The sequence below is a fragment of the Pogona vitticeps genome, chromosome 6, assembly GCF_051106095.1.
Source record: "Pogona vitticeps strain Pit_001003342236 chromosome 6, PviZW2.1, whole genome shotgun sequence".
NCBI classification, from domain to species: domain Eukaryota; kingdom Metazoa; phylum Chordata; class Lepidosauria; order Squamata; family Agamidae; genus Pogona; species Pogona vitticeps.
Genome location: NC_135788.1, coordinates 77,279,546 through 77,306,773, shown reverse-complemented (window position 1 = coordinate 77,306,773; position 27,228 = coordinate 77,279,546). Strand labels below are relative to the sequence as shown.

General features: G+C 41.6%; 2 protein-coding genes across 5 annotated transcripts in view; one reads left to right on the top strand and one right to left on the bottom strand.

The window, feature by feature from the left end:
• The window catches only part of SDHA (succinate dehydrogenase complex flavoprotein subunit A), a 29,796-nt gene extending 17,007 nt beyond the window's left edge, over nt 1-12,789 (bottom strand). Inside the window, exons 1-6 of the mRNA XM_020814231.3 lie at nt 12,632-12,789; nt 5,230-5,319; nt 3,698-3,859; nt 3,037-3,180; nt 2,394-2,558; nt 538-686 (exon numbers count right to left, since the gene is read on the bottom strand). Coding sequence (XP_020669890.2) covers nt 538-686; nt 2,394-2,558; nt 3,037-3,180; nt 3,698-3,859; nt 5,230-5,319; nt 12,632-12,682 — 761 coding nt within the window. The 5' untranslated portion in view covers nt 12,683-12,789. The remainder of the gene's footprint in view (nt 1-537; nt 687-2,393; nt 2,559-3,036; nt 3,181-3,697; nt 3,860-5,229; nt 5,320-12,631) is intronic.
• Nucleotides 12,790-13,005: 216 nt separating this feature from the next.
• Nucleotides 13,006-26,247, top strand: CCDC127 (coiled-coil domain containing 127). 4 transcript variants are annotated; one of them, XM_020814233.3, is made up of 4 exons: nt 13,006-13,138; nt 16,956-17,038; nt 17,793-17,921; nt 22,450-26,247. In XM_020814233.3, the coding sequence occupies exons 3-4, from the start codon at nt 17,801-17,803 to the stop codon at nt 23,118-23,120; spliced, it is 792 nt and encodes a 263-aa protein (XP_020669892.2). In that variant the 5' UTR covers nt 13,006-13,138; nt 16,956-17,038; nt 17,793-17,800; the 3' UTR covers nt 23,121-26,247. The 4 variants fall into 4 exon arrangements, with proteins under 4 accessions (XP_020669892.2, XP_020669891.2, XP_078233745.1 ...); XM_020814232.3 differs by having other exon boundaries at nt 13,077-13,174; XM_078377619.1 differs by having other exon boundaries at nt 13,116-14,022.
• The last annotated feature ends 981 nt before the right edge of the window (nt 26,248-27,228 follow it).

Genomic DNA, 27,228 nt, shown 5'->3' with positions numbered 1-27,228 from the left:
ACTCTGACCTTGAGAGGAGGGGGTCTCTTTTCCTTCATTTTCCTGCTCTTAATATAATTTTTCCACAGTAAAAAAGTCACAGACAGTGCCTAAACACATTTGCTGAGAACTTATCTAGTGTGAAAGCCAGTGTTGTGACCAGAGTGTTAGACTAGGGTCTGGGAGACCTTTGTTCAAATCCCTGCACTGGGATGAAATGCACCCGGTGGCTTTGAACTAGGCACTCTCTCTCAGCTTAACCTGCCTCACAAGCTTGAAAGAATGAAAAAGGATTGCTGAATGGGAATTGTACAGAAGTGCAAAGGAAAATAGCACAAATTGACCAATTGGGGGGGATTCCCATGGAGTGTTGTTGCGAACAATTTAGGACAATCCTAAAGTGGACTGGGTTGCAATACTAACCTAATGCTTGGTCAGATCACCTTATCAAGAGACAGATGAACACGACTGCTTCTCCTGCCAAGGATAAGAAAACACAGGACAAGGAAGCATAGGTGGTACATTCACATAACTTCAATGTAATTACTGGCATATTACCCAGTGGCGATAACTGTATTCTTTGCTCTTAAACGATGAATGGTGCCATCTTCTATACAAAGTGCAATAATACCACGACATTCTCCATTCTCCATAAGAAGGTCAAGGGCAAAGTATTCAACAAAGTAACTGGTGTCATACCTAAGGGACTAGAATAGAAGGTAGGAGTTAAAAATATTTGTACCTGTTACACAGCATACAGAACAACATTAATTTATGGCAGTTAGGAAGTCTTTCCAGAGGCAAAGTCAAACAAAAGCAATAGTAATCATGTTGGCCCTAAAAGAAATTCCAAAATTCATACTGGGATAACACGTTTATTAGACTAATCAGAGATTAGCTGTTTGGGCCAGTTCGGTCAATGGCCACACAGCTGATTCGTGGTTCAGTGCCCCACTCGCTCTGGCAGGTGCCCACTCAGAGGCAGTATCCGGATATGCCGGGGCAGGGAAGCCAAGGTGCTGCCTCTGAATGGATGCCCACTGGAGGGGGTGGGGCACAGAAATACAGAACAGCTGTGTGACCATCAGCCAGTTCGTGCCTATCTCTAAGGTTAACCAAAAAAGGTACCAAAATTGTGCAGACTTTTGAGATAAGGGAACACCAGGCAGATGTTACAAATGTAATAAAGGGAGAGAGGAAAGGGAGGTTAGGCATGATACTAAAGCTATCCATGCTGTCTCAGGATTCCACTAGAGGCATATAATGCCTACATAATGTCTTGATGGGAAAGACCTCAACTGCAAACTTAGAAGAGCTGTTATCAGTCAGAACGAACAAGATTGGGCAATGGTCTAGCTCTTTGTAAGGAATCTTCATATGTCAGAAATCTTTTACAGCAATAATGACTGCAATTTATATGTTTTTCTGAAATTTTCACAGAATGCTTGCTGGAATCCTAATATGTATCGCAACTGAAATAATACCTGTAGCATAACTTTCAGGAGTGGACTGCTTCAAGTCTAAGAAGCCAAAGTAGATATTTTCTGTCACACCTGGTTATGTGATTGGTGTGCAGCAGGAAATGCTTACAATGACTTCTTAACTTATGGCAATTCTCTGCTAAATTTATACTGTTGGTTTAACACGAGCAGGCATTAACTAACAGAATCCTGGCCACCATTTAAAAAAGTAGACACTGTAGTTTGTCAACTAACTGGGGAAAGAACAGTGTCAATGACTAACACATCTTTTTGCAGCATTTCCAAATTTTTAAATATTTTGCTGTTTGTTTCTGTGTCTTTATTACACACACATTTTGGGTGCTAACTGGACAAAGCAGTTTATATATGTTAAATTAAAAAGGAAAAAAACCAAAAAGTTTCTCTATGACAAGATGCAATTTAAGATGTATGTGTTATGCAGGCTAAGTCAGAAATACCTTTGCATCTAAAAACATATCACAGTTCATTTTATAGCCTTTCAATTGTTTCAGCTGTTCGGATTATGTAAGTATATGCAGTAGAGCACGGGTCACCAGTCCGTGGGCTTGCTGGAACTGGGCTGCAGATACGGATCTCCGCCCACTCACGCGCGCCCGCATGGAGACATGTCATGTTTATGCGCCCGCAGTGGGCATGTCACGCTCATGTGGGGCATATCACGCTCACGGGGGGGAGTGTGATGTTCGTGCGCACGCGCATCACACGCCCCCACACATATGGAGCTTGCTCCCCCCAGCCAATTCAGAGCCCCAAAAAGGTTGGGGACCGCTGCAATAGAGGATATTTTGGGATCTGTTTTGGGAACATAACAGAAAAAGGCACAGGAAACTGAACTACTAGTCATTAAAGTGATCCTTTCAACTATCAACTCAGGAGGATTCATCCTCCTCAAACATACACAGCATTTCTTACCCGTCCATAAAGCGTGTGCAGCAGTGAATGGCCAGTCCGATCAGCCACACAACAGCATCTATGTGCCTGTCCCCCTTTACCAAACTTCAGACTCTGTCCCCCAAAGGCACGCTGGTAGATCTTCCCATCTTCTGTCCTGCTAAATGGCATACCATAATTCTCCAGCTAAGGAACAGAAGTAGAGAATAATAGCTATTCAATTGTGAACAAAAATTACACATTTTCCCTTGTACAGGTATAAATGGCTAATAAAATTCTATTCTTTGTGGAGTAAAATCAGTGGTGCATATATGTTATCTAAACTTACTGAAGCTTAGACCTGGAAGTTACAAAATCAGAAGTGAGGGAAATATTCTTTTTTTTTAACATTAAAAATTATCTTTTTTCCTTTTTTATGATACAAACTGAAGCAACCAGCTTTCCCTGCAAAGACGACCGGTTTTGCTCACATCCCAGATATGTTATGTTAACTACTACAGGCTAAAATCCAATTGAATATTTATGCAGCTGGTGCATAATATTGGATTTAACCACTGGTTTCTTAACTAGTAACTAGGTTGCTGAAATTTCAATCACTGGTCCTATGTATTAAGATTTTAAGCAATATGATGGAAAAACACACATAATACACCAGTACTCATACCTCAATAACTGAAGCAGGGGCTTGTTCAGTCATGTAATGAATAGCATCCTGGTCTCCTAACCAATCAGAACCTTTCACCGTATCATAGAAGTGCCATCTCCAGTTATCCTCTTCCATATTCCCCAAAGCAGCATTGATTCCTCCCTAGAAATGAAATAAACATAAGCCTTTGTCCATATACAATACTTAGCAATCAAATGTATTGAACTTCCCATTAAATGCAAAAACAGTATGTTCTGCAGCTGAAGTACTGGTGCAAACCTCAACCTTTTTTTGGCCATGGCCATAAACACAATATAAAAGAAATATAGGCCAAATTAGGACTGTACAAGTCACATCTCAAACCTTATAAAGTGGTGTATGAAGACTGTGGCCCCTTCAAATCTGCCCGGGCCCCCAGAGGACCTTATGCCACCCCCGTTGAGAATGGCTGATGTTGTGCCCTAGCTATCACAGAATGGTCAACAGCAGAACGGCACAAAGTCAACTGATTTTTTAAATGTTCTTCAAGATAATTTAAGTCACAATCAGTTTATAACCAGGCAGCAGTTGTCAACACTGGATTTATAAAACATCACCAGTATAAATCATAGATAGCCTGCAACCCACTCCATTCTCTACCACAAACACATGAATCAGTCTGGGATGAATGGTTTCTTACTTGGGCAGCAACTGTATGAGACCGTGTAGGGAACAGTTTTGTAACACATGCTGTATTAAATCCAGCTTCAGACAAGCCAAACGCAGCTCGCAAACCTGCACCTCCGGCACCCACCACAACAGCATCAAACTCATGGTCCACTACAGGATACTGTGTTGAAATCTGAAAGAGAAATGATGATAAAGACACATATCATTAGCAAAGCTCATGAAAATTAACTCTATAGAAGAGACAGACAATTGTGATGCTCCAGATATTGTCATATTACAAATCTCATGAGCCCTAACCAGCACAGCCAGTAATAAGGGATTGTGAAAGTTATAATCCAAAATTATTTGGAAGATCACAGCTGACCACCACTCTATACTCAGAAGGAATCATTCTTTATAGAGGCACACTTGGACAATACCAGCCTAGCTATTTTTTTAAAAAATGAAAAAGATTATGTTTAATTTGATGTCATCTCTCACTAATCAGTAATGTATCACATTGTTTGAACAAGAATGGGAAATACATTTTCAGCCCAAATTCCAATTTGCAACGGTTATGAGTTGGACAAGACAGGCATGGCCAGATGAAAATCTACATACATTTTCCCTACCAAGGATACAAAACATACTACGCATGTCTACTCAGAAACTAGCTTCACTTCGGCATTTTTCAGGAATGCAAAATTCAATTTTATTTCACATACTTTTTACATGTAAATGTCTTTAAATACTCTCTTATCTCTGATCATCACTGACTGGAGTTAACAGCAACTGTGGGTGCAAGCTGAAAGCGTTCATTGGCCACACTCAGCCCATAGGTCAGAGTTTCTTCATGTCTGACTCAGAGGATCAGCAAAACCTGATACAGTGGTGCCTCACAAGACGATGTTAATTTGTTCTGCGAACATTGCTGTCTTGCAAAAACATCATCTTGCGAAATGCGGTTCCCCATTGGAATGCACTGAAATCTATTTAATATGTTCCAATGGGGAGGGGGGGAAATCATCACCTTGCGAAAATTGCCCATAGAAAAACCATTTTGTGAAGTGCGGACCCAGCTGTCAAAATTCTCTTCTTGCGAAAAACCATCCTGGAAAAAAAAACCATCTTGTGAAGCATGGACCAAAACATCGTCTAGCAAAAATCTCCCATAGGGAAAACCATTTTGCAAAGCGCTACAGCGATCGCAAAAATGCATTGCCTTGCAAATTAACCGTTTTGCGAGGTAATCGCCTAGCGAGGCACCACTGTACATTCAAGAACTTCCAGCATTCCCTTTCCTTTTCTGACATGCAACAATAGAAACATCTCATTCCCCCCAGTGTTTATTATAACACTAGAAGCAAAAAAAGAGAGACATTCCTCCAAATTAGGATTGTACTCCCAAATCTTTAATCATTTGTAGACATTGGAATGAGACAGTGACATTTCTTATTGATGCACATCTAAAAACAATAATTCATTGGCCTGCTTACTGTTCTTTAGATTACACCAAGTGTGGGACTAAGAAACCAGGAAAATGATTGACAAGTGAGAACTTACCGAATCCGATATTTTGGCAGACACATTTTTCTTCCCATAAACCGTGAAGTGAAAATTCCGAGACAGAGCCTGGCAAGCTGCTGGTCCTTGCTGTAACATGATAAGAAAAGTGTATGACTCCTTCTGATATGATAAGCAAATGTACATTTCCTTTCAACAATACTTTACTACCTCACTCATGCAGGATTATATATAATATAACACACAGTGAAAAGTAAATGTTGTTCTTCCGGACTGTAATTGGAATCTGTCACTTTGTTTTCTGGCATAGCTCCTACACAGGACTTCTACAATTGTCGCTTTCCTCACAACTATACAAACATTTTAAAAAGGGAGAAGGCAGGAAGTAACAAGGGCAGCCATACATCTGTTTCAGTCACTATTTATTTCAGCAATGACTTACAACTTTATGAAATTATATAGCATCCAGATTGGTCAGGTTCTATGCTTATATAAAAACTACCACACAACTAGAAAATAGAGATCTATTCTGAAGTAGCATGAATATCAGTGACAAATAGAATATCTCTGACCCACGGCCGCATTTTATAAAGTTTATCATTATGTTTTATTGTGTTATTGTATTTGGACACAATTAACATAACTGAAGTCTGATAACATAACTTTATGTTGAAGTAACTTTACTGTTTTATTGCTTGGTACAATTTACATGAATGCAGTACCATACAAAAAGAATATTACCCTGAAATTAAACTATTTGAAGCACTTTAAGAGTATGTATTGTTGAATAATCCATAGGGTCCCTTCCAGCTCTGCAGCTCTAAGATTATTATTACTTTTATTAATTTTTTAACCATCAATTAAAATATTAGTAAAACTTTATTTACTAAAGCCCAAAGGTATGTTACATTTGCAGGCAAGTTATGTTTACAGAGTACAACATACACTCTTTTTTCCTAGCTTCTGGAAAGAAAGTTCAGGAAAAGACTTTAATCCCATTGTGGTTCTGCAAATCTATGTACGAATAATGAACACATTACAGTAGGACTTTGATATCTGTGGGGGATGGGTTACAAGCCTCCATACAGATGCCAAAAAACACGGATATAGTAAATGCCCTACCCTACATGGTCTCTGGATCCCTCTAGTGGCCAGCTTTGGTAAATACACCCTGGAAATACATATAAATACTGTACCTATTTCACGGGGGGGGGGGGGGGGAGGAGAGAGAATTTACCGGTAGTACTGTATTTTCAGGCAGCAGATAAGTGAATCAGCAGGTTCTGATTCCACTGATTGGGGGGGGGGGTCCTACTTTAAATGCTAGGTTTGAAGATTGTTTGGAAGATATTTTGCTTTTTAAGAAGGTATTTTGTTAAACCATTTCAGTTGAACATTGATGTTTAACTGAAGTCAGGGTCACATTATATTCTGAATTCTTTAATTCTCTCTCATAAGCGCTTTTTAGCATAACACTAATAGTGCTGGATATCACATAACTATCTTTTATTTCTCATCCACAAGGCAATTCCTCCCACTCTCTAAGACCAACATTTTCACTCAGGTAAAAAAACAATCCCAGAATTATGTACACCTAACTGCCATTTTGTGCCTTTGTTTAAAAACACTCTGGAATTACCCACAAGCACTACAGCCTCATCTAGCAGAGTTATCTTACAGCAATTGGCCTTCTATCGGTACGTCATCAAGCTTGTCAGGATTTTGTTCATTTGGTGAACAGGGAGTTAAATTTTAATATTGTAATGAAGTGCAGAGTCATGAATGTAAGGTAAAGGCGAATGTAATGACTAACAGCAGCATGCAGATGTAACAAGCTGATGTAATGCTTGACTGTTAAGTAAGACCAGCTGTAATGGAGAAATGTGATTGGTTGTTCTGTGCATAAATGTAACAGAGACAGAACAGACCTTACCACTCAGCAACAAGTCTGGTGGTCATTTACTTCTATGTCAATGTTCTGAATGTTACTATGCCAAATGTATCTTGCCTTGTATTGAGTAGATGTGTAGCCATAACCAACATATTATAATCACTAAGAACTCTCTGTTGTTTTCTCCCCACATCTAAGTCTCTTACTTTGCTAAAGTTAAGTGGGAAGAATGGAAGCAGTCTGATAGGAGGCTCTGTGTAATTCGTGTCCTTAAGTCTCAAGGCTGGTCTTTTAAGCAGAGTGCTCTTGCCAAGCTTCACATTCAACTATACTCTAAGAGGTTTTCTTGAGGCCAGAGCTTCATTAAGACTCCAGAGTATTCATTGTAAATGTTATCATGTGAAGATTGCAAGGGTTTCACAGGGAGAAACAGTCACTGGTAATACCAGAAGCAGCAATCTCAGACACAAAAATATCATTTGATGCTACACTAACTTAGTGTTTTGCATTACCTTAATCTCAGTGAATCTTGATTGCTTGCACTGCATTTTCCCTCTTACTCAGCATGAACACATGGACATCACAAGCTTTTAGATGCATTTTCAATTAATTGCAATTTAATATATTGTCCAAATCAAGATAAGCTGTAATAACCCTTATTGAGGAATCATACACATAACTGCAGATCTGACTGGGTTCCAGTTCTGCTAAGAGTTCTTTCTCTCTCCCTTCTATCACTTCCCTCAGCAAAGTATGATTTAAGCAACAACACTCAACAGCTTTTTCTGGATCTGCCCTGTTCCACCAAGGAGGGAAAACTGGTCAGCTCCGTCAGGCACTGCCACTTCAACAGGGCCTGAAAGTCACCTTGTTGCATGGAGAGATTTAGATCTCCCAGGCCATCAGGACAGACAGAAGATAGAAAGAAACTTCTCCATAGCTCAGCTCATCTGATGAAAATGAGTACTGTGCAGGACTCTTGTGGGAGAAGTGAGAATGGAATATCTACATGTGGGAGCGAAAAGCCAGTTGTGAGGACAGTGTCACCTTGTGTTCTTCTGACCATGAGTTAGGATCCTCACATCTCAATTCAGACAATGAATTTACTGTATACTTTTAACTATCGAAGGCACCTTTCAAATCTCATTTATTTCAAAACTGCTGCAGTAATAAGGATTCTAAGTGTACTTGCTACGGAAAATGAAGAGAACTTGATAACAGGACTAAGGAGGATTGAAGGAGAGCCTTATCTGACACTATACCTGGAAATATCAAAGTTCACATTTGCTATCCCAGCTGTAAGGTAGCAAAGCTAATGCACACGCTATTAGTCTACACTTGTTTTGCCATTTCAGCTCCTGCAACATGCTTAACAGGCATGTAATTTTCCATCTGCTTAGAGAAATCAGCATCTCTTTAGCATACTGGACTTGCTAGCTCTTACAGTATTCAGCTCTCTACTAATTGTCATGGTACAAAGAAACAGCACAACACCTACCGTGTTTCCCTGAAAATAAGACAGGGTCTTATATTAATTTTTGCTCCAAAAAACACATTAGAACTTATTTTCAGGGGATGTTTTATTTTACAGTCATATCATCTTCTGGTTGCTGCACAATGCAGCACAATTGTGGAGGGCGGGCTTTCACTTAACTAGGGCTTATCTGGGGGGTAGGGTTTATGAGAATCCTGAAAAATCATATTTTCAGGGAAACAGGGTGCTACAGCTGCATTTGCACACTCTTCTCTACTTCTAGATATATTCAGTCTTTTTAATATCAGAAGAGTGGGCATGCTTCAAGGACAGTTACCATACAGTTATCCTATGCTCCTTTAAATAATGGATCAATACTACAGCAGCTACATAAGCCCTCTCTTCTGACATTGGAGTGCTTGGCTAAGTTAGAAAAATGTTTCCTTTCTGAACACTACCAAGGCTGTGGCAGCCTACTGCTGCAATGATTTATTAGATGGCTCACTTGGGTAGTAATTTATGCCATTACTGCATGTATGGCATACTTCTGTTAGAATAAACAACATCCATTTACATCCATTATCTATGCCAGCTCTGCTATAGTATATAAACCCACATCCACAAGAACATTCATACACTTCCGTATAAAAACAGTTCAGAACCTCTGTGTACAGTGGAGCCTTGACTTACAGACGGCTTGACTTACAGACTTTTTGAGTTACAGACTTCTCTGGCCGCAAAATTTAGGTTTGACTTGCAGACTGAGATTTGACTTACAGACCAGAAAAAAAAACCAAAATGGAACAAAAACGGCCTGTTACGGGATTAATCGGTTTTCAATGCACTGTAGGTCAATGGAGACTTGACTTACAGACTTTTTGACTTGAGAACCGCCTTCCAATATGGATTAAGTTCTCAAGTCAAGACCCCACTGTAGTTGTACGTCATAAAGATATTTGGCATGAACCACTGAAGTTAATCCTCAGGAACCAACTAGTTCCCTAGTTCAGCAGTCGCCAACCTTTTTGGGGCCACGGACCAGCTGCGAGGAGTGAACGCAATGCAGGGGGAAGGGGGGACATCACGCTCGCACGATGGGCATGTCATGCTCGTAGGGCACGTACCGCATTACTGAGGGGTGTGTTGCACTTATGTGCAACACACCCCCTGCGTGAGCATGACACACCCACCGTGCATGTGTGCGGGGGCGGATATCCGTATCCACGACCCAGTTCTGGCAAGCCCACGGCCCACACCAAGCCGCAGACTGGGGGTTGATGACCCCTGCCTTAGATGACTAACACATGCAGCAAGTGACACAAGAACAGGCCTGCTTCTCACCAAGGTACCAAGATAAGCTTGTGCCTGTGCTGTACCTCTTTGTTCTGCAAGTGAAAGCTGATTTGCTATGTTGCTCCACTACACACATACCCAGAATCGTACACCCAGAAAGTAAACAGGTCAAAGAGAATGATTCTAACTTGACTTTCCCCCTAGCACAGTGATTCCTCATCTTGGCTAAGTCAGGAATTCTTGCACCGCAGTTCTCAGAAGGCTTCACCACCAACTGTGCTGGCCAAGGGTTTCTGGGAGTTGCAGTCCAAGAACACCTGGAATGCCTAAGATTGAGAACCACTACCCTAGCATGTTAGTGCTCTAAGTTAGTGGTTCTTAACCTGGGTGATACTGTACCCCCAGGGGGCGATTTCATTTTTCAGGGAGACGATGGAACGAAAAGGGGCTAAAGAACAGAAGGGAGGGCGATATGGGGGCGATGGAGCGAGCCAAACCTGAGAATGCAGCTGCGGTGCTGGCAGCGGATCTAGCAGGCAGATCCAGAGCAGCTGGTGCTGGCAGCGGATCCGGTGCTGTTGCTGTGGGGAGGTGGGTGATGATAACTTCCTCAATGGTTCAAGGGGGTGTTTCTTTCAAAAAGGTTAAGAACCAACTGCAGGTGATGCTGTCTTGTCCCTCCAGCGCTGCCTGGAGGCCGTACTGCAATGGATGCGGGAGAACAGGCTGAGGCTGAACCCGGACAAGACGGAAGTTCTGAGGGTGGGTGGCCCTGTGGATGGTGGCTTGGGAAACTCCCTCATGTTTGGGGGGGTGGCCCTGGCCGCAAAGAGTGGGGTCCGCAGCCTGGGGGTACACCTGGACCCGATGCTCACCATGGAAACGCAGGTGGCGTCGGTAGTCCGCACCGCCTTTTCCCACCTTTGGCGGATTGCCCGGCTGCGACCTTACCTAGACACAGGGGCGCTCACTACCTTAGTACATGCACTCGTAATTTCTAGATTAGATTACTGTAACGCGCTCTACGCGGGGCTTCCTTTGAAGCTGATGCGGAAACTTCAAGTGGTGCAGAATGCGGCGGCCAGACTCCTTACTGGAGTGAGAAAATACCAGCATATCTCTCCTACTCTGGCCATGCTGCACTGGCTGCCCATCCGTTTCCGCATTGACTTCAAAGTGTTAATGCTTACATATAAAGCCCTAAATGGTTTAGGACCTCGACACTTGGCGGAACGCTTACTCCCAACTAGTTCTACCCATGTCACCCGCACGAGCCAGGAGGTGAGGCTGAGGAGCCTGATGCCGAGGGAGACCCGAAAGGAAAGAACTAGAAACCGGGCCTTCTCAGCGGTGGCTCCTCGCCTCTGGAATAACCTACCTCCGGAGATTCGGGCTGCACCCTCGCTAGGTACTTTTAAGAACCAACTAAAAACGTGGATGTATAGGCAGGCCTTCCCTTTCAGTTAATTCCTGTCCTCTTTCCTTTTTAATTCTTTTTCTCTTTATTTGATTTATTTTGTATTTTTCCCATCTTGCAGAACCATTTAATTAATTAACTGTTATAAATTTTTCTTGAACTTGTTATCCTTTATGTTGTAAGCCACCTAGAGTGGTCGAAATGACTAGACAGGCGGGGTATAAATACAATAAATAAATAAAATAAGTGCACACAATGTTTAATGAGGACCATTCTGTCATGCGAGACCCATCAGAAGTGGCTCAGCTTTACCACAGGCTTATCAATGCAACTAGGCCCAATGGATCTTAGTACAGTAATTCCATTAAAACCCTTTACTTGCAAGATCTTTCTGGTCATGGAAGCAAAGTAGATCCAGCGTATTTACACAGCCAAGAAGACTGAACTGCGGATAGTATTGTGCTCCTCTCAGTGTTGATTACATAAAACGATATTATATAAACTATATGAAGGGGAAGGAAGAAAACTAGCGCTGTAGCAATCTGAATGGGAAGTATTTATACTACACCAGCAATTCCCAGTAACTGAAAAGGAAGCAGCTCCCTTTTCAAGCGAATTTTCCTCTTTCTTACATTTGGATGAGTTGTTGTTTAGTCGTGTCTGACTCTTCGTGACTCCATGGACCAGAGCACACCAGGCCCTCCTGTCTTCCGCTGCCTCCCGGAGTTGGGTCAAATTCATGCTGGTCCCTTCGATGACACTGTCCAGCCACAGTGTCATCGAAGCTACCAACATGAATTTGACCCAACATTTGGAGGAGAGCGGCGGTCTTCCCGGCTCTCCTCCAGACCGGACAATGCTGGCCCTCGGAAAGCCATTCCCGGCTCCCACCGAGTAGAGAAGGGCCTTTAATGTCCCCTCCGAGTGAGGTCTGCCACATACACAGAGAGAGAATATACGGGGGACCCGCCGAGGTGTTGGCGGCGCAGCAGGGAAAGCGGGCTGCGGGATAACAAGGCTGAAAGCCACGTTAACGGCGAAGGACGGCCGACGGCCAACGGTCGGTCGGTCACCTTGTCTCTCCCTTAACCAACCAAGGGGAAAAGGGGTGTTTCCGACAACACGCCGAACACCTTGAGCTAAGGCGCCCAAGACGAACTACAACTCTTCTTCACCCAAACCAGACTCCGCCTGCAAGCATCGCGAACGCTTTTAACAGCCGTAGAGGGACCCTTGGCGCTCCCCGACCGACCGCGAGGGTGCAATCGCGACTTCCACCCCCCCACACACACACTTGTTGACGGCAGCTCGGCATCCCACCCTCAGGCCCTAAACAGGGACGCACGGGGTTCGGCGCGACCCTTACCCCATGGAGCAGCGGGACGCGCCGCAGCCGCCGCAAAACTAACGCCGCCATTTCACACCGGCCAGGAGACGAGGCTATTGCGCGTGCGTAAAGGGAAAGCCCCCTTTTGACGGAGCAGTTGTCACTGTAGGCCAAACCAACGCAATAAAATCTTCAGGGAGGAGCCGTATTATCGACAAATTAACAAGGGGGGTATTTTAATGTGTTTGATGCCACGAGCCGCATTGTTTCTTGCAACCTGGAAAAAAAGTGGGAAGGGATTAAAATGATATTGGTTTGGAAGGACATAGAATTTTTTTCCCCCAGTGAAATAAAGCATGGCATGGAAGACAGCCAGGAGGTCTCGTTTCTAAAGATTTGAAAGGTCAATGTACGATTCAGGCGAGCAAGGGCGTCTTCTCTTCCTTTACCCCTCCCACCGCGATGGTTCATTCCGCAAAAGATGGCCGACGCCGCGGATTGCTTTGCGCACGCGCGATGAAACAGGCGGTTCCAGAGCAGCTGGAGGTTAGCGAAGGTGGTTTTTTCTTCTGCCTTCTCCCGGTGCGTTTCTTAATGCCATGTTTTTGTTGTGTAACGTGAAAATGTGTTGGCGTGAGGTTTCATGGACAAACGTCCACATTCAGAAGGGCGATCTAGACAACAAAGGAGTTTTTAAAAATTAAGTCCGAGGTGGGCGACCCCCAGGTGAAGTCGATCCTTGCGAGGCCGATATTCTTGTATTTTTGGAAATCTTGTTTTCCTTGATTTGGGGGGGGGGGGTGGGACCCGTGTCGGGTCTCGCTTGCATGGGAGGCGGGAGGACTCCTGTAATCGAACGATTTTCCGCTTTCAAAAATAATAATAATAATAAAAATTAAATAGTGATGTTAGTACTGCTTGCTACGGGGTGGGGGGTTGCCATCTCAGAGCAAAGCAGGTCGATTTTTGCTTAAAGGTCCCATGGAAAGAGGGAGAGCAAATCGGCGGGGAGGGCAAGCGCGTTGTCGTGCCTTCCTGTGCCTCTCGAAGTGCCGGCGTTTCCCCTGCATGGGGCTGTGAAAGAGAGAGAACTAACGACGTCCCTGGTCGAGAGGATCCGTCCAGGGCTCCCAAGGATGATCGGCGAGCACTTACTTGCCTCGGAGAGCAGAGGAAACAAGCGCGGGAGCGGACCCCAGCACAGACACGCGCTATTTCAGTTTTTCTAAACATGGATCGTGCTGGCAACTTCGTTTGGTTTGAAACAGTAACGCTCAGACAAACGAACAGAGGAGGAAGGAACGTGCCAGGGAGAGAGAGCCGCCAGAGCTTGTACAGTATTGCCGAAGGGGACCTTCACGTCTTCTGATGACAATTCAAAGGCGAAAGTGTTGGCTAATGAATTGTTTCGGACATTCAGCCGGCAGGCAGTAGGCGAATGCATGGTGTTGTATAACATGCCTTTATTGCCTAATACACGTGTGTCACACAGGCAAGCTGTTTTGGCTGACATCAATATGGAATTTAGAACATTTTTTTTAAAGTAGTTGAACAGTTCGAAGACTTCCCCGTGGGTAAAGGATTACTTTTGAGAAGCAAGAAAGTTAAAAAAAATTAAAGTATTTCCTTAGTTTTCTGCTTGTGAATATGCTCCTAGCATCATTACTTGAGGTGGAAATCTTAATCTTGTGAGCCATGGGCCCCTGGAGCCTTCTGTCCACCTTGCCTTTGCACCCACAATGAGGTGGAAGGCAAAGCACACACCATGTGCCATGTGATGGATCTCTGCTACCACACGCTGGTTGCTATGAAAGGAATTCTAAAAGTTACAGTTATGCCACAAAAGGAATGATATTCTTTGTTAAGTTACTGTGGTAGGACACTAGTTACTTGGAACAGGAAAAAGTAGCTCATTAATTCCAAAGCTTGAAACAAAGAGTATGACAATTTGTCTATAATTATTTAAATATTGTGTGATTCATGCAGGATTAGATTTCTGAGTAGACTTCTGTCTAGAAGGGGGGGATAAAAATCCAATAATAAATAAATAAATAAATAAATAAATAAATAAATAAATAAATTATTGTATGGCAGTTCTTAAAAGTGCTTTGGTAAAGAAAAGCTGAAGCCGATTTTGTATCCTAACAGCAGCTTTGAGGAACTTTATTCTAGTTATTATAGAAATATTTTCTGCACATTAATGTGCTGTAGGTAGGGGATATAGCATCGGAGTAGTCTTGGAAAATATGGGTTGAAATCTCCACTCAGACATGCAAACTTATGGGTGGGTAACAATAGATTCCTTGAACATCTCACATGTCTTGAAACTAGAGATGGGGGTATTTGTATACTGTACAAATATCCCTGCTTAGCTGGACTTAACGAGGGTCCAGCCTCTCAGGCCGGACCGTCCACTCACGCATCTGGCATTCAAGCTCATCCTTCCAGTTGCTCCTGGAGCACCATTCTTTCTGCTCGTGCAGGGAGACTTGTCCTCCCTTCCCCTGCCTGATGTGGCTAGCGGAGCGGGAAGAGAGCGATTGGAAGGATGAGGGTTCCGCTGCCACTGCCAGACATGTGAGTGGACGGTCTGGCCCCAGGGGCCGGACCCTCATTAAATCCAGCTGCGTGGGGATATTCGTATTCAAATATGAATACCCCCATCTCTACTTGAAACTCTGTTAGGATTGCCATTAGTCAAAGAAACATGGGAGCACATATTTATTATATTTTGTGTCTGGAGAGGAAGAGAGAGTTCATTGTTTTTTTACACATAACAAGTAAAATACATTTAGGGTTTAAATTACTGAGCTTGAATTACTTTAAAATGTTTTAGTATTATTTAATAATATAAGTCCTGTAGATAATATCTGTATTATATATATAAGTTGTTATGTGTCATCAGTTCACCTCAGACTGCTGGCGCCCCTATGAATGAATCTCCAACATGTCCTGCCCTGAACTACTCTGCTCAGCTATTGTAAACTCAAGGCTGTAGCCACCTTTAGGATTCATCTCATATTTGATCTTCCTCTTTTCCTGCTGCCTTTAACTTTTCCCAGCCTTTTTTTTTCAGAGAAAGCTGCCTTCTTATGATGTGCCCAAAGCAGGACAGCCTCAGTTTCAACATTTTTGGCTTCCAGTACCACATTTCAAATTAATCAATTTTTTTCCTGTCCATTTTCTTGACTCTCCAGCTTTCACACTGATAACGTGTTGATCGAAATTATGAGAGTGGATGATTTTGTACTGGGTGTCCAGTGACACATCCTTAGACTTGATGATCTTTTCCGCTTCCATCTTTGCTGCCCTTCCTAGTCTTAATCTTCTTCTGAACTCTTGGCTTCAGTCTTTGTTATTACCTAGAATATTATTCTGAGGGTTCAGCTTTTACCTCAGCCCAGACTATCTCTTCACCCCAGGCCACTAAATCCACAGGAGGAGGCTCTTCAATGGGTTTCAAACATTCAATGTTTATTTCTGATGACCCCAAAAAACTGTTGGGGTCAGATTTAAGGTTCAACAGCTTGTCCTGGCCCAACAAAGTCTGAAACAGATTTGAGTCTTGAACTATTAACTGGTTTTCAAAAATGTTTTCCCATTGTCCATCAATGTCCCTGGGATCAATGTCCATCAAAGGCAACCCTAGTGAAAGCGGCAACAAGGGCATCTAAAGGTTGGGTAGGAATCCACTCTCCCCAGATCCATCTCTCTCATTCTGGACACCAGCTGTCCCACGGCGTGCTCCTTAATTCATCTCACTCTATCATTTTCTCTTCCTATCCTAGCCATTTCCTTGCATATCTTCTTTCCCCCCTCATGGGCTTCCTTCTTGTCCTAGTAAGAGGGTCTCTAGACTGAAGCTCCCCATCTCTGGCTTTCAGCCTCCTCCCTTAGGGCCATCAATGTCTCCCACTGACAGGTCCACGAGTTTTCTATCCGGATCCACTCCCACCCTGGGGGAAGTGTGTTTCCTTTTTCTCTCACTTCTGCACCTCCTGCCTCTACTTGTTCTTAGCTGGGTGTTCCCCTTTACATGCTTCTCTTTCCCACCAGCCCCCCACTTCCTCAAGATATACTTCTCTGCTCTCGCCCTTTCTATCAGGTTTATCACTTCTCCCTTGTTTTCTACTTTCTCCTCTGTCACTTCTTCTCCTTCCAACCTGAAGCTCCCCTCTTTTGCTCTTTTCTCACTCACACCCCTCATTGCTCTGGAGTTCCTTCCTTTTCTTCCTGTGGAATGGTTGATACTTGGGTTCAGATGGTCCCAAATTTGTCCCCTGACTCACAATTATATATAATAATAACAATGAACTAGTATTTCCAAAACAGAAACTAAAACGTATGTCCATTTTTATTTTAGTTTCGGTATGGCATTGATCCAGAGGCATCTTCCTGTTTATTCTGGGTGATGAGATTTGTTTGAGTGCTGAAGAGGAGTTAAAGGTAAGCATTTATTCAGTATAAGTGATTGATATGCACATTGTAAAGTGTATGTTTGGGATTGAATTTGAGAAAGAAGCTGCCTGGTATTTCTTCCACACAGTATTCCATATTTGAAAAGATGAGGTGAAAGCAATACACTAGATATTGGGAAGACTTTTTTTAATTTAGGGGAAGAGCCCTCTGAGTGATACTTTCTTCTAGGATCTTCACTGAGTGAAAACGCAAAGGAATAAATCCAGTCCAAATCCCAGCTAAAATAGACTCACTGAAATGTATGACAATAACTCATCACAAGTAATATGAATTTTGCCGATTTCGATAGGTCTACTCACTTTGGGACTAGAATTATGTCCAATACAATGCCAGTACCTACTAAATCCATGTTGATTGTTGTGACAGTTCCTACATGAATGCGAAAGGAATGTGCTATATGTTCTTGAATGAAAGTGTGAAGGAAAGCTGCACCAGAGTTTCAGGGAGCAGGAAAGAGGAGTGATGGAGAACAAATGAAACAGAAAACAAAAGTAGGGAGGGGGAAGGCTGAATAAGGGGGCCAAAACCAGCACATGGAAGAGAATTGGAGGTTGACTGTCACTCCTGGTTAGTTTTTTACCGTAGTGAGATTTCTCATCATTTGGTGAACACAGCACTAGTTTTTAGAGCAGTATTGGCAGTTCATTTTGAAAGTACAATTGTGGCTGTATTGTACAGCTAAATATTAGATAACTAAATGTTTATTTTCTCTAATTTTAAGATTTGTCCATGAATAATTTAAATGATCCTCCTCACTGGAACATCCGGCCTAATGCAAGGGATGATGATGGCCATGGAAGCAAATGGAATTATGCCTTGTTGGTTCCAATGTTGGGTCTGGCTGCTTTCCGTAAGTGACATCAGAAATAGAATAAAAAATTCTAATTTTACATTGCATTATCAGGGTTCAGTGGAGACTGGATTAAGTTCTTTATTCTTAAAAGATTGCCTTAGAATGAGTCTGACCTGAATTGGGATAAAGTTAGCCAAAGCCAACATGAGTAGAGAAACATATTATATATAGATATATTAATATAAAGTATTAATAGCCTTGTGAATAGTAAATGCAGTCTGAACGTAATTGCAGTGGTGTCTCACACAATGAGTGCCTCACACAACGATAAATTCACACAACGATGGCTTTTTCTGAAAAATTTGCCACCTCACACAAAGATGTTTCCTATGGGGAATTTTCGCACAACGATTTTGGGACCATGCTTCACAGAACGATTGCATTTTGGGTCCCCTGTTTCACTTAACGATGTTTTCAAAAAAGAGCGGGAAAGGTGGCTGTTTGGCAATGCTAATTTGTTCTTCTAACTGCCTGTACCCAGGATGCATTGCGCCTGTGCTGGGAAGGGATAAAAATCCTTCCCCATGCATCCTGGGTTTACTTTCCCACATGCAGTTCAAAGGTTGGCTTTGCCTCTTTGCTCTGTCTTGTGGGTGCTTTCTGTGCTGGAGAACTTTCAAAGGTAAGCTTGCATTTCTTCTCCTGGTTGGGTGGTGGGTTTTACAGTGTATCTGTACTGTATTGCAAAACTCTGATGATTTTTGCAAGGGGGAATTTGGGTCTGTCTGGCTTTGGTTATGGGTTTTTTTTTCATTGGGGAAATTGCAGGGGGTTTTTTGGCTGGGGGTTTCTGTGGATTTGTGTGGGATTTGAATGCTCAAGTTCAAACTTGATTTTAATTTTTTTTCCTGCATGCTGCTTCTTGGTTGGGGGGGGGGGTTATGCTTTGTGTGTGTGGAATTCTGCAAGGAAATGGTTGCTGTTCTCTTGTGGCCATGCCTGCCTCTGGGATTTGGATGCCCAAGTTCAAATCTGATTTTAAAAATTTTTTAACTGCTGCCATGCTGCTTCTTGGTGGTGGTGGGGGGTCTATGCATCTCAATGGGGCAGAAATTTTTTTACCAAAAATTCACGAAGACTCAGAAACTGTTTTAAATGCTTGGACTCGTTAGTGCAGCTTGTGAAACCTTTGCAAACTTAATCTGGTTTTGTTCTGAGTCTTCGTTAATTTTTGGTGAATTTTTTTTCTCCCCCATTGAGATGCCTTGAAGCCTACTCAATGCATTTGAATGGTGGATACATTGTTTCACACAGCAATGTTTCCTATGGGGATTTTCGCTTAAGGACGGCAATCCGTTCCAATTGGAACGGATTATCCGGTTTTCAATGCATCTCTATGGGAAATGGTGTTTCACAGAACGATGTTTTCACAGAACCTTTTTTTTTTTTTGAACCAATTAACATCGTTGTGCGAGGCACCACTGTATTTTGTACTGGTGGATGAAGAAATTTAGCAATGAATTTCCTTAATGAAAAAAAAATGCTCTAGATCCCAAACAACGAGTAAATCAGGACATAAGGAGAAGTGCACACACTGGAAGAATTTGGAAAGGGCACCTTTTGTAGGAATTTAAACACATATGCTGGAAGCTTCTGAACCAAGATAGGGGAGATGGAGTGTTTGCTTTTAAAAAAGAGCATTGCTAATGGGCATATAGGAAAACTGGGGAGAACTAGTGAGATATGGGCATCTCTGCATACAGCTCTATAGGAAGCATAGGAAAGCACATACTCTCCATCAAAGAGGCCATATCATGAAACAGACTTAAAAATCTCTGTCACAGAATCACTGTACATGATAATACAGGGCTTTGAAAATAGTGTGTACTGGGATGTGCAGTCATCCCCTCTGACCAAAACATTCAAGTTGATATTGAGCCAGAAGGTGGAATCATAGGGGCATCACAGGGGGAAGATGTTATAGGAGCAAATGACTTCACTTACCCTCACCTTCACTGAGTAAATCATAGAAAAGTGAAGGGGCCTACAAGGCCATCAAGTCCAACTCCGTGCTCAGTGTAGGAATACAATCAAGGCATATTTGCCAGGTGATTATCTAAGTTTTTCTTGAATGCCTCCAGTGTTGGAGCACTCACCAACCTCCCAGGTAACTGATTCCACTGTCATACTGCTCTAACAGTTAGGAAACTTTTCCTTATACAGTATTCAATCGAAATCTGACTTCTTGTAACTTGAGCCCATTGCTGCGTTTCCTGCACTCTGGAATTATAAAGAACAGAACTTGCCCCTCCTCTGTATGACAGCCTCTCAAATATTTGAAAAGTGGTATCATATCATCCACCAGCCTTCTTTTCTCAAGGCTAAACATGCTGAGTTCTTTCAGCCTTTCCTCGTAAGGCTTGGTTTCCAACCCTCTGATCATCCTTGTCGCCCTGCACTGAATTTGTTCCAGTTTGTTAGCATCCTTCTTGAAGTATGGTGTCCAGAACTGGACACAATACTCAAGGCGAGGACTAACCAGTGTGGAATAGAGGGGAACTAGCACCTCATGGGATTTGGAAACTATTCTTCTATTAATGCAGCCTAAAATAGTATTTGCCTTTTTTGTAGCCAAATCACACTGTTGGCTGATATTTAGCTTGTGATCTACGACAATTCCAAGCTCCTTCTCGCTCTTAGTTTTGCTGAGCCAGGTATCCCCCATCTTGTAACTGTGCGATCAGTTTCTTTTTCTGATGTGCAGTACTTTACATTTATCCCTGTTAAATTTCATTCTGCTGCTTTTGGCCCAGTGCTCCATCCTATCAAGGTCATTTTGAATTTTGTTTCTGCCTTCTTAGGGTATTAGCTATTCCACCCAATTTGGTATCATCTGCAAATTTGACAAGCATTCCCTGCACTCCCTCATCCAAGTCATTAATAAAAATATTGAAGATCACCGGGCCCAGGACGGAGCCTTGGGGTACTCCACTAGTTACCTCCTCCCAGTTAGAGAAGGAACCATTAATCATCACCCTCTGAGTATGATACTGTAGCCAATTGTGTATCCACCTGACACTTGAATCTATCCAGACCACACCTAGTTAGCTTGCTAATCAGGATATCATGTTGCACGTTGTCAAAAGCTTTGCTATATTCAAGCATTCCCTCTGAGAGGTTACCTGATCAAAAAATGAGATCAAATTAGTTTGGCAGGATTTGCTCTTGACAAATCCATGTTGGCTTCTAGTTATTACTGTGTTGTTTTCTAGGTGCTTGCACAATGACCACTTTATGATCTGTTCCAGAATTTTGCGTGGGATTGATGTCTGGTTGACTAACCTGTAGTTCCCTTTTTTTGTCATTTTTGAAGATAGGGACAACACTGGCCCTCCTCCAATCCTCTGGCACCTAAATGTATGAAAGGCTGTCGTACATAGGAGGGGCAGAATCTGTTCTCAATCATCCCAGAGAGCAGGACATGCAACAATGGGTTCAAGTTACAGGAAGCCAGATTTCGCTTGAATATCAATAGGCGGGATATAAATTAAATAAATAAATATTCTTTGAGTTGTATTCCTGCATCAAGCAAGGGGGTTGGACTTAATGTCCTCATAGGACCCTTCCAACTTCACTATTCTGTGATTCTGTCTTTAAGTTCTGACAAAGAATACATTTGCAGTCCAGTTTCAGTGTGCTCATTTAAAGCCCTAAATAGGAAAAGGTCTTCCCTCCTGTGAAATACACAATGTGTAGCCTGTATAATTAAAATTGTAAACCGCCCGGAGAGTGCTTGTAGTGCTATGGGGCAGTATATAAGTCCAATAAATAAATAAATAAATAAATAAATAAATAAATAAATATACAGAAATCAGGGAAGCCCCACAACTTCAGGAATTTTGCAGCTTGTTTTCTTTTTGCTAATTGTAGCTCATATGGTATACTGCTTTTAAAACTGAGGGAGACTTATAAACATGATTGACTTTTTGAAAGCACATGGACCTGCTCTTTACATTACACACACACACACACACACACACACACACACACACACACACACACACACACACACACACACACACACACACACACACACACACACACACACACACACACACACACAGAGGCAGGCATTGCCTCACACTATTTGGAAGCCCTCACACTATTTGTTTATCTTCCTCTCTTTTCCAAGAAATTTTAACAATGGCGTTATATGTGTTACTCTCTCCATTATGTCCAGATGCCTTGCTTAGAATGCCCACATCTTTGAAACTTTGTCAGTTTTTTAATATGAGCTGTTTCCTGAATCCAATAGCAGCAAGTAAACATAGTTTCACACACTGGCCCATTCTTTTGAATGAAGATATGGGGATCTTGAGCTCCTTTCTCCCCAGTGAGGATGGCAATTACAGTTCAGTCACAGTTTAGCATAACTTGCTCATTAGAAAGCCACCAGTAAATTTTCCACTAGTAGTGCTGGCTATGGGGTAGATTCCTTAAAGTACTTGGAAGTCCTTTCTCTACAGCCACAGTATGAATCTTCTTGGGGATTTGCAGTTTAATCATATACATTCATATGTTTCAGGTTGGATCTGGTCCAGAGAGTCTCAGAAAGAGATAGAAAAAGAGAGAAAAGATTATTATCAAAAATTGACATTTGCACAGAGAGAGCTGGAGTCTAAATACCGTGACATAATCACAGAAAACCGCCGTACGGTTGCACACTTGGAGCTGGAATTGGAAAAAGCACAGAACAGAACACAGAGTTATCGCCAAGCTCTTGTTTCTCAGAGTTATAAACTGGTGGAAGAAAGAAAAGCTCTGGAACAAGAACGAAGAAAATTAGAAGAAGAGAAACAAATTCTCCAGCACTCAGGAGCTGCTGGAGCTTTGTACCAAAACTGCTTGGAAAAGGAAGAGGAGTGGCAAAAGAAAGCTGCTACGTTACTAAAAGAGTGTGAAGATGCTCTTACGAAAAGGCAGGACATCTACTGCAGCCTTGTGGTGCCAAGACACCAACGACTAGAAGTTGAGAAGCAGTTGCTAATTAGAGCAGCAACTGATCCAGTTGCTTTGGACCTGGAGATGGAAGCTGGCCTAAATGATATTTTCAGGCATGATACTTATTGCAGCAATTTGTTAAACACTAACAAACGTCGGAATGGAAGGCTAATGTGGCTCTACCTTCGATACTGGGAATTATCTGCTGAACTCAAAAAATTCAAGAGAGTAGAGAAAGTCATGTTGGGAAGGTAGTGTGTAAAAAAGGCTTTTCATACATTGCTCACACCAGCTATGGCAGTAGCTCTCAACCTTGGGTAACCCAAGTTCTTGGACTGGTGACTCCCAGAAACTTTTGCCAGCACAGATAGTGGTGAGGGCTTCTGGGAACTGCAGTCCAGGATCACTTGGATTATCCAAGGTTGGGAACTACTGAGCTGTGGCATTTATCTGTAGAATACTGTCAGCTTCCACCATCACGTTTGTATTAGTTATCTAATATTCTTTGACAAAAAAAAAGCCAGAATTCTTTGGGATTTTGGTTTATTATGGATGTGGCAGCACATCTACATACTCTGCCTAATAGCTTCCATCAGTGGTTTGTTTGTTGGGACATCCAAATATGGCACTCAACAATCCAGAGTTATAAGCCATGGCTTGCTTATGACTTATGGCTTGTTGGAAGAAGAGACAGGTAAGATGCTGGTTTTGATGTCAGCAACCAGGCAGTGTGGTGAGCATGCATCTTTTGCACTATATGCCAAAGTTCTACAGAATTCTGCATTATTACTGCATGCAAATCCACTACGGTTCAATATTTCTTCCTGTACCCAGTGTGTATGCTTATTGAGTGGTAGCATTCTCCTCTGTGTCAACTAAAAACTAAGTGTCTATAATCACTACAATCTTATATGTGTTTACTTAGAAATAAATACTGCTTGAGGTTTATTCTCTGGTACATATATTTTAGGATTGAAGCTATTGTTCTGGGTTTAGAGGAAATAACTTCAACATCTACTGCTTGCATGGCAACCCTTTTCCAGAAAGATACGTTTCTTCATTACTTGGAAGCAACATCTCATAATTACAGATCTGGGTTTTTTTTTTTAGTTTTAGAACTGGTTTTATTTTTTGTTTGATTTTTTTTTGCCAGAGAGTTTACTGTAATTACTGAAGCAGTCTATTTATACATAAGTTATTTGGCAGTATTTTTCCCAACACACACACACACAGATGTCCTCATGTAGCTTTCTTCCTTCTGCACTGTAACTTGTATAAGGATTGTCCTTCATGGTATTACTGTTTGATATCGGATTTTGTAAATGAATCTCAAAAGCAAATCAGATCATGTGTTTAACTTCAGAGAAAATTGTTCCTAATATATGAACAGTTACTTGCTCTCCTTCCAGTTCAAGAATCTTAAGAACCCTTAAGTGGTCTTCTGGCCAAAGTTTCTACAAAAAAAACATGGTATAACAAAACCATAGGTAAGAAGAAATATTTAATAAAAAAATTCAGCATGCAAATTGCATTGTTGGAAAGGGAAGCAAATTCATGCAGTTCTGATGAAATCACTGAGAACTTAGTTTATTCAAAAGACAGTGTTGGCCATAAATTATTTTTGAGTGGTGCTAACAGAGCAAGAGAATATATTTGTATATTGGTACTTGAGATGGATAATCTCACATACTGCTAGGTTAGAGTACGTATAGGAATGATATCTGTATTATGCTGGAAAAAATAATGTTAATATAGAAAAGATTAGCAAGGGTTATGCTGGCTTTTTGTTTTCATCAGTTAACCTACATAATGATTTAGTCCTTAAATACAGTCAGCGTAATCGCCGAAACTAAAATCCAGTAGATTTTTACTAGAAATGTTTGCCTCTGCAACAAAGAGGTTCTATTTTTATATTGATGTTTAAGCAAATTAAGTAATTTATTTGAAAGCACTCTTTTTTGTGTGTTAAAAGAGGCTGTTTGCTATTTGACTTTGGCCTGCTTGTCTTGCATACATTCTTTGTGCATTAAATAACCAATAATTGAGACTCCTATGTTTTCAGTTACAGTAGTGCCTCGCAAGACGATTTTAATTTGTTCCGCCAAAATCGTCATCTTGTGAAAAAATCGTCTTCCCTATGCATCGGTCTCAAAAAAAAAAAAGTCTTGCGAAGCATGGTCATAGGGAAAAAAGTCTTGTGAGGCACCATAGTGATCGCAAAAACCAATCGTCTTGCAGGTTTTTCGTCCTTCGAGGCAATCGTCTAGCGAGGAACCACTGTATATGGTACATGAACACATACACAGTTATATACCTGAAGTGTCCATGACACCAGCAGTTCTCTATATTATGATCCCCAAACCATTTCTATTCAACTACATTACCCAAAATAAACCAGAACAGCCATATGTCTTTCTCATTGATCCTGAGGTGCCTTTCTAAAGCCTTCATCATCTTATACCTAACAAGACATGGGAAAAAGTCACAGTACCTTTAAAAGTCTTCCTGTGTCTCTGGTTCTGACCTAAAATTGCCATTGCAGAAAATTCCTCCTGTTACATCTCCCAGATACATAGGATGAGATTCCCCCTTCTTATTTCTGCTTGTCCTAGAAGAGAATTATCTTTTTTTTTCCTGGGTTGGGATAATGGTACAGTGGACCCTCTACTTACGGAATTAATCCGTATTAGAATGGTGGCTGCAAGTCGAAAAGTCTGTAAGTCGAATCTCCATTGACCTACAATGCATTGAAAACCGATTAATCCCATAACTGGCAGTTTTTATTCTATTTTTGTTCCATTTTGGATTTTTTCTGGTCTGTAAGTCGATTCTACGGCTGCAAGTCGAATCTAAATTTTGCGGCCAGAGAAGTCTGTAACTTGAAAAGTCTGTAAGTCGAGCCGTCTGTAAGTCGAGGGTCCACTGTAAAGGCTTATCTTCCCCTTTCATGTGCTGATCCGCCATCCTGTCAAAGATACTGAGGAAGTCCCTTCAGCTGGATCCCTTTGATTCTCCATGTATAAAGATGGGGCTGATGCTTTTTGGAAATTGCCAACTCCATATATCGTTCTCAGTGCCTAGTAGAAGGGTCTCATTTATAGATTATTAACTAAATATCTTTGCAGGGTATGTGCTTAATTGTTTCACCAAAGGTTTTTATGAGTAATGGAAAGGTACCACTATAACATTTGCTGATATTAGTATCATCAATCCTCTCCCATATTGCAGGAATTGTTTTATAATCATTCCTGTCACAAATTATAACTGCTGGCCAGTCTATACTATTTTCTTGCTCATATAAGATTCTGTTATTTGATATGCATAATTTGCTGTCTTTAATATAACTATATGAAATAAATTCTTGTGACAAATTCAGACCTTAGTCTTGGCTGATGCTCACTTTGTGCATTAACATAGTACATTTGAATTGCAGGCTTGTGTTCTTTTGTCTTAAATATAATAACAAGCATACCTTTGGTCGAAATGGGCGGGGTAGAAGTCTAATAAATAACAAGGAGTATAAATATAGTACCAGGAACTTATGCAGCACTTCAAGTAACTCATAATTCTTATTTAAAAGAAAGTTGAAATGGTCCTGTATAATTTATATTTAGTGCAGTTCTTTTTTTTTAATTACCAAGGCCTGTGGCAGCTGTTTTCTAAGCAGGTAATCCACCTCCAGTGGGTAGCACTTCTGTGATTGTTGCCATTAATCACTTTTAAAAGTCCAGATGTGTTCACTAGCTGAATGTTTGTACTCACCTGTATGCCCATCTTCACTCCTGGTCAGAATTTGTATTGCCAACTGAGAGGCAGGAAGAGAAGGACCAGAAGCAGGCAGAGGTGGTGTTTTAGAGGCTACTTATCTCAGCCAAAATTCATGGTACATCATGCCAGGAATTGAAATGCACAGGTGAGAAATGAGCCAGATATCAGAGATTTAATTCAATAAAAATGTATTGAGCTTCAGTTGCATTCACTCAAAATAAATTCTTAAAATATGTCCTCCTAGGAATTTGTTCATCTATAAACATGAATGTTAATTCATCAGCAGTAGTCATTGGGTTGATGTGTAGTCACACCTTGCATTTCCCTCGAATCAACTCCCTTTGAGTTCATTGAATTTACTCCCAAATAAAGATGCAAAGAAGTGTAGCTATAGACTACAGATGTGCAGCATGAATTTTATACATTGTACCATTGTGAATCTGGTACTTGTTATTCTGCTCCTTATATGCACTGTTTTAGCAGTCGAAAGTTTTCCATGGTTAGGTTGCTGTGTTCCAGTTCTTCAGATTTGGGGCAGTCTAATTTGTACGTAGTGCAAATTAGGGAGGCCAATTTGTATGTTCTATAAATTTGC

Bases quoted from the DNA above. Each gene is read 5' to 3' on its own strand.
- CCDC127 (XM_020814233.3), top strand. From the start codon at position 17,801: ATGAATAATTTAAATGATCCTCCTCACTGGAACATCCGGCCTAATGCA. The intron at 17,922-22,449 runs GTAAGTGACATC...CATATGTTTCAG, and splicing joins GTTGGGTCTGGCTGCTTTCC to GTTGGATCTGGTCCAGAGAG.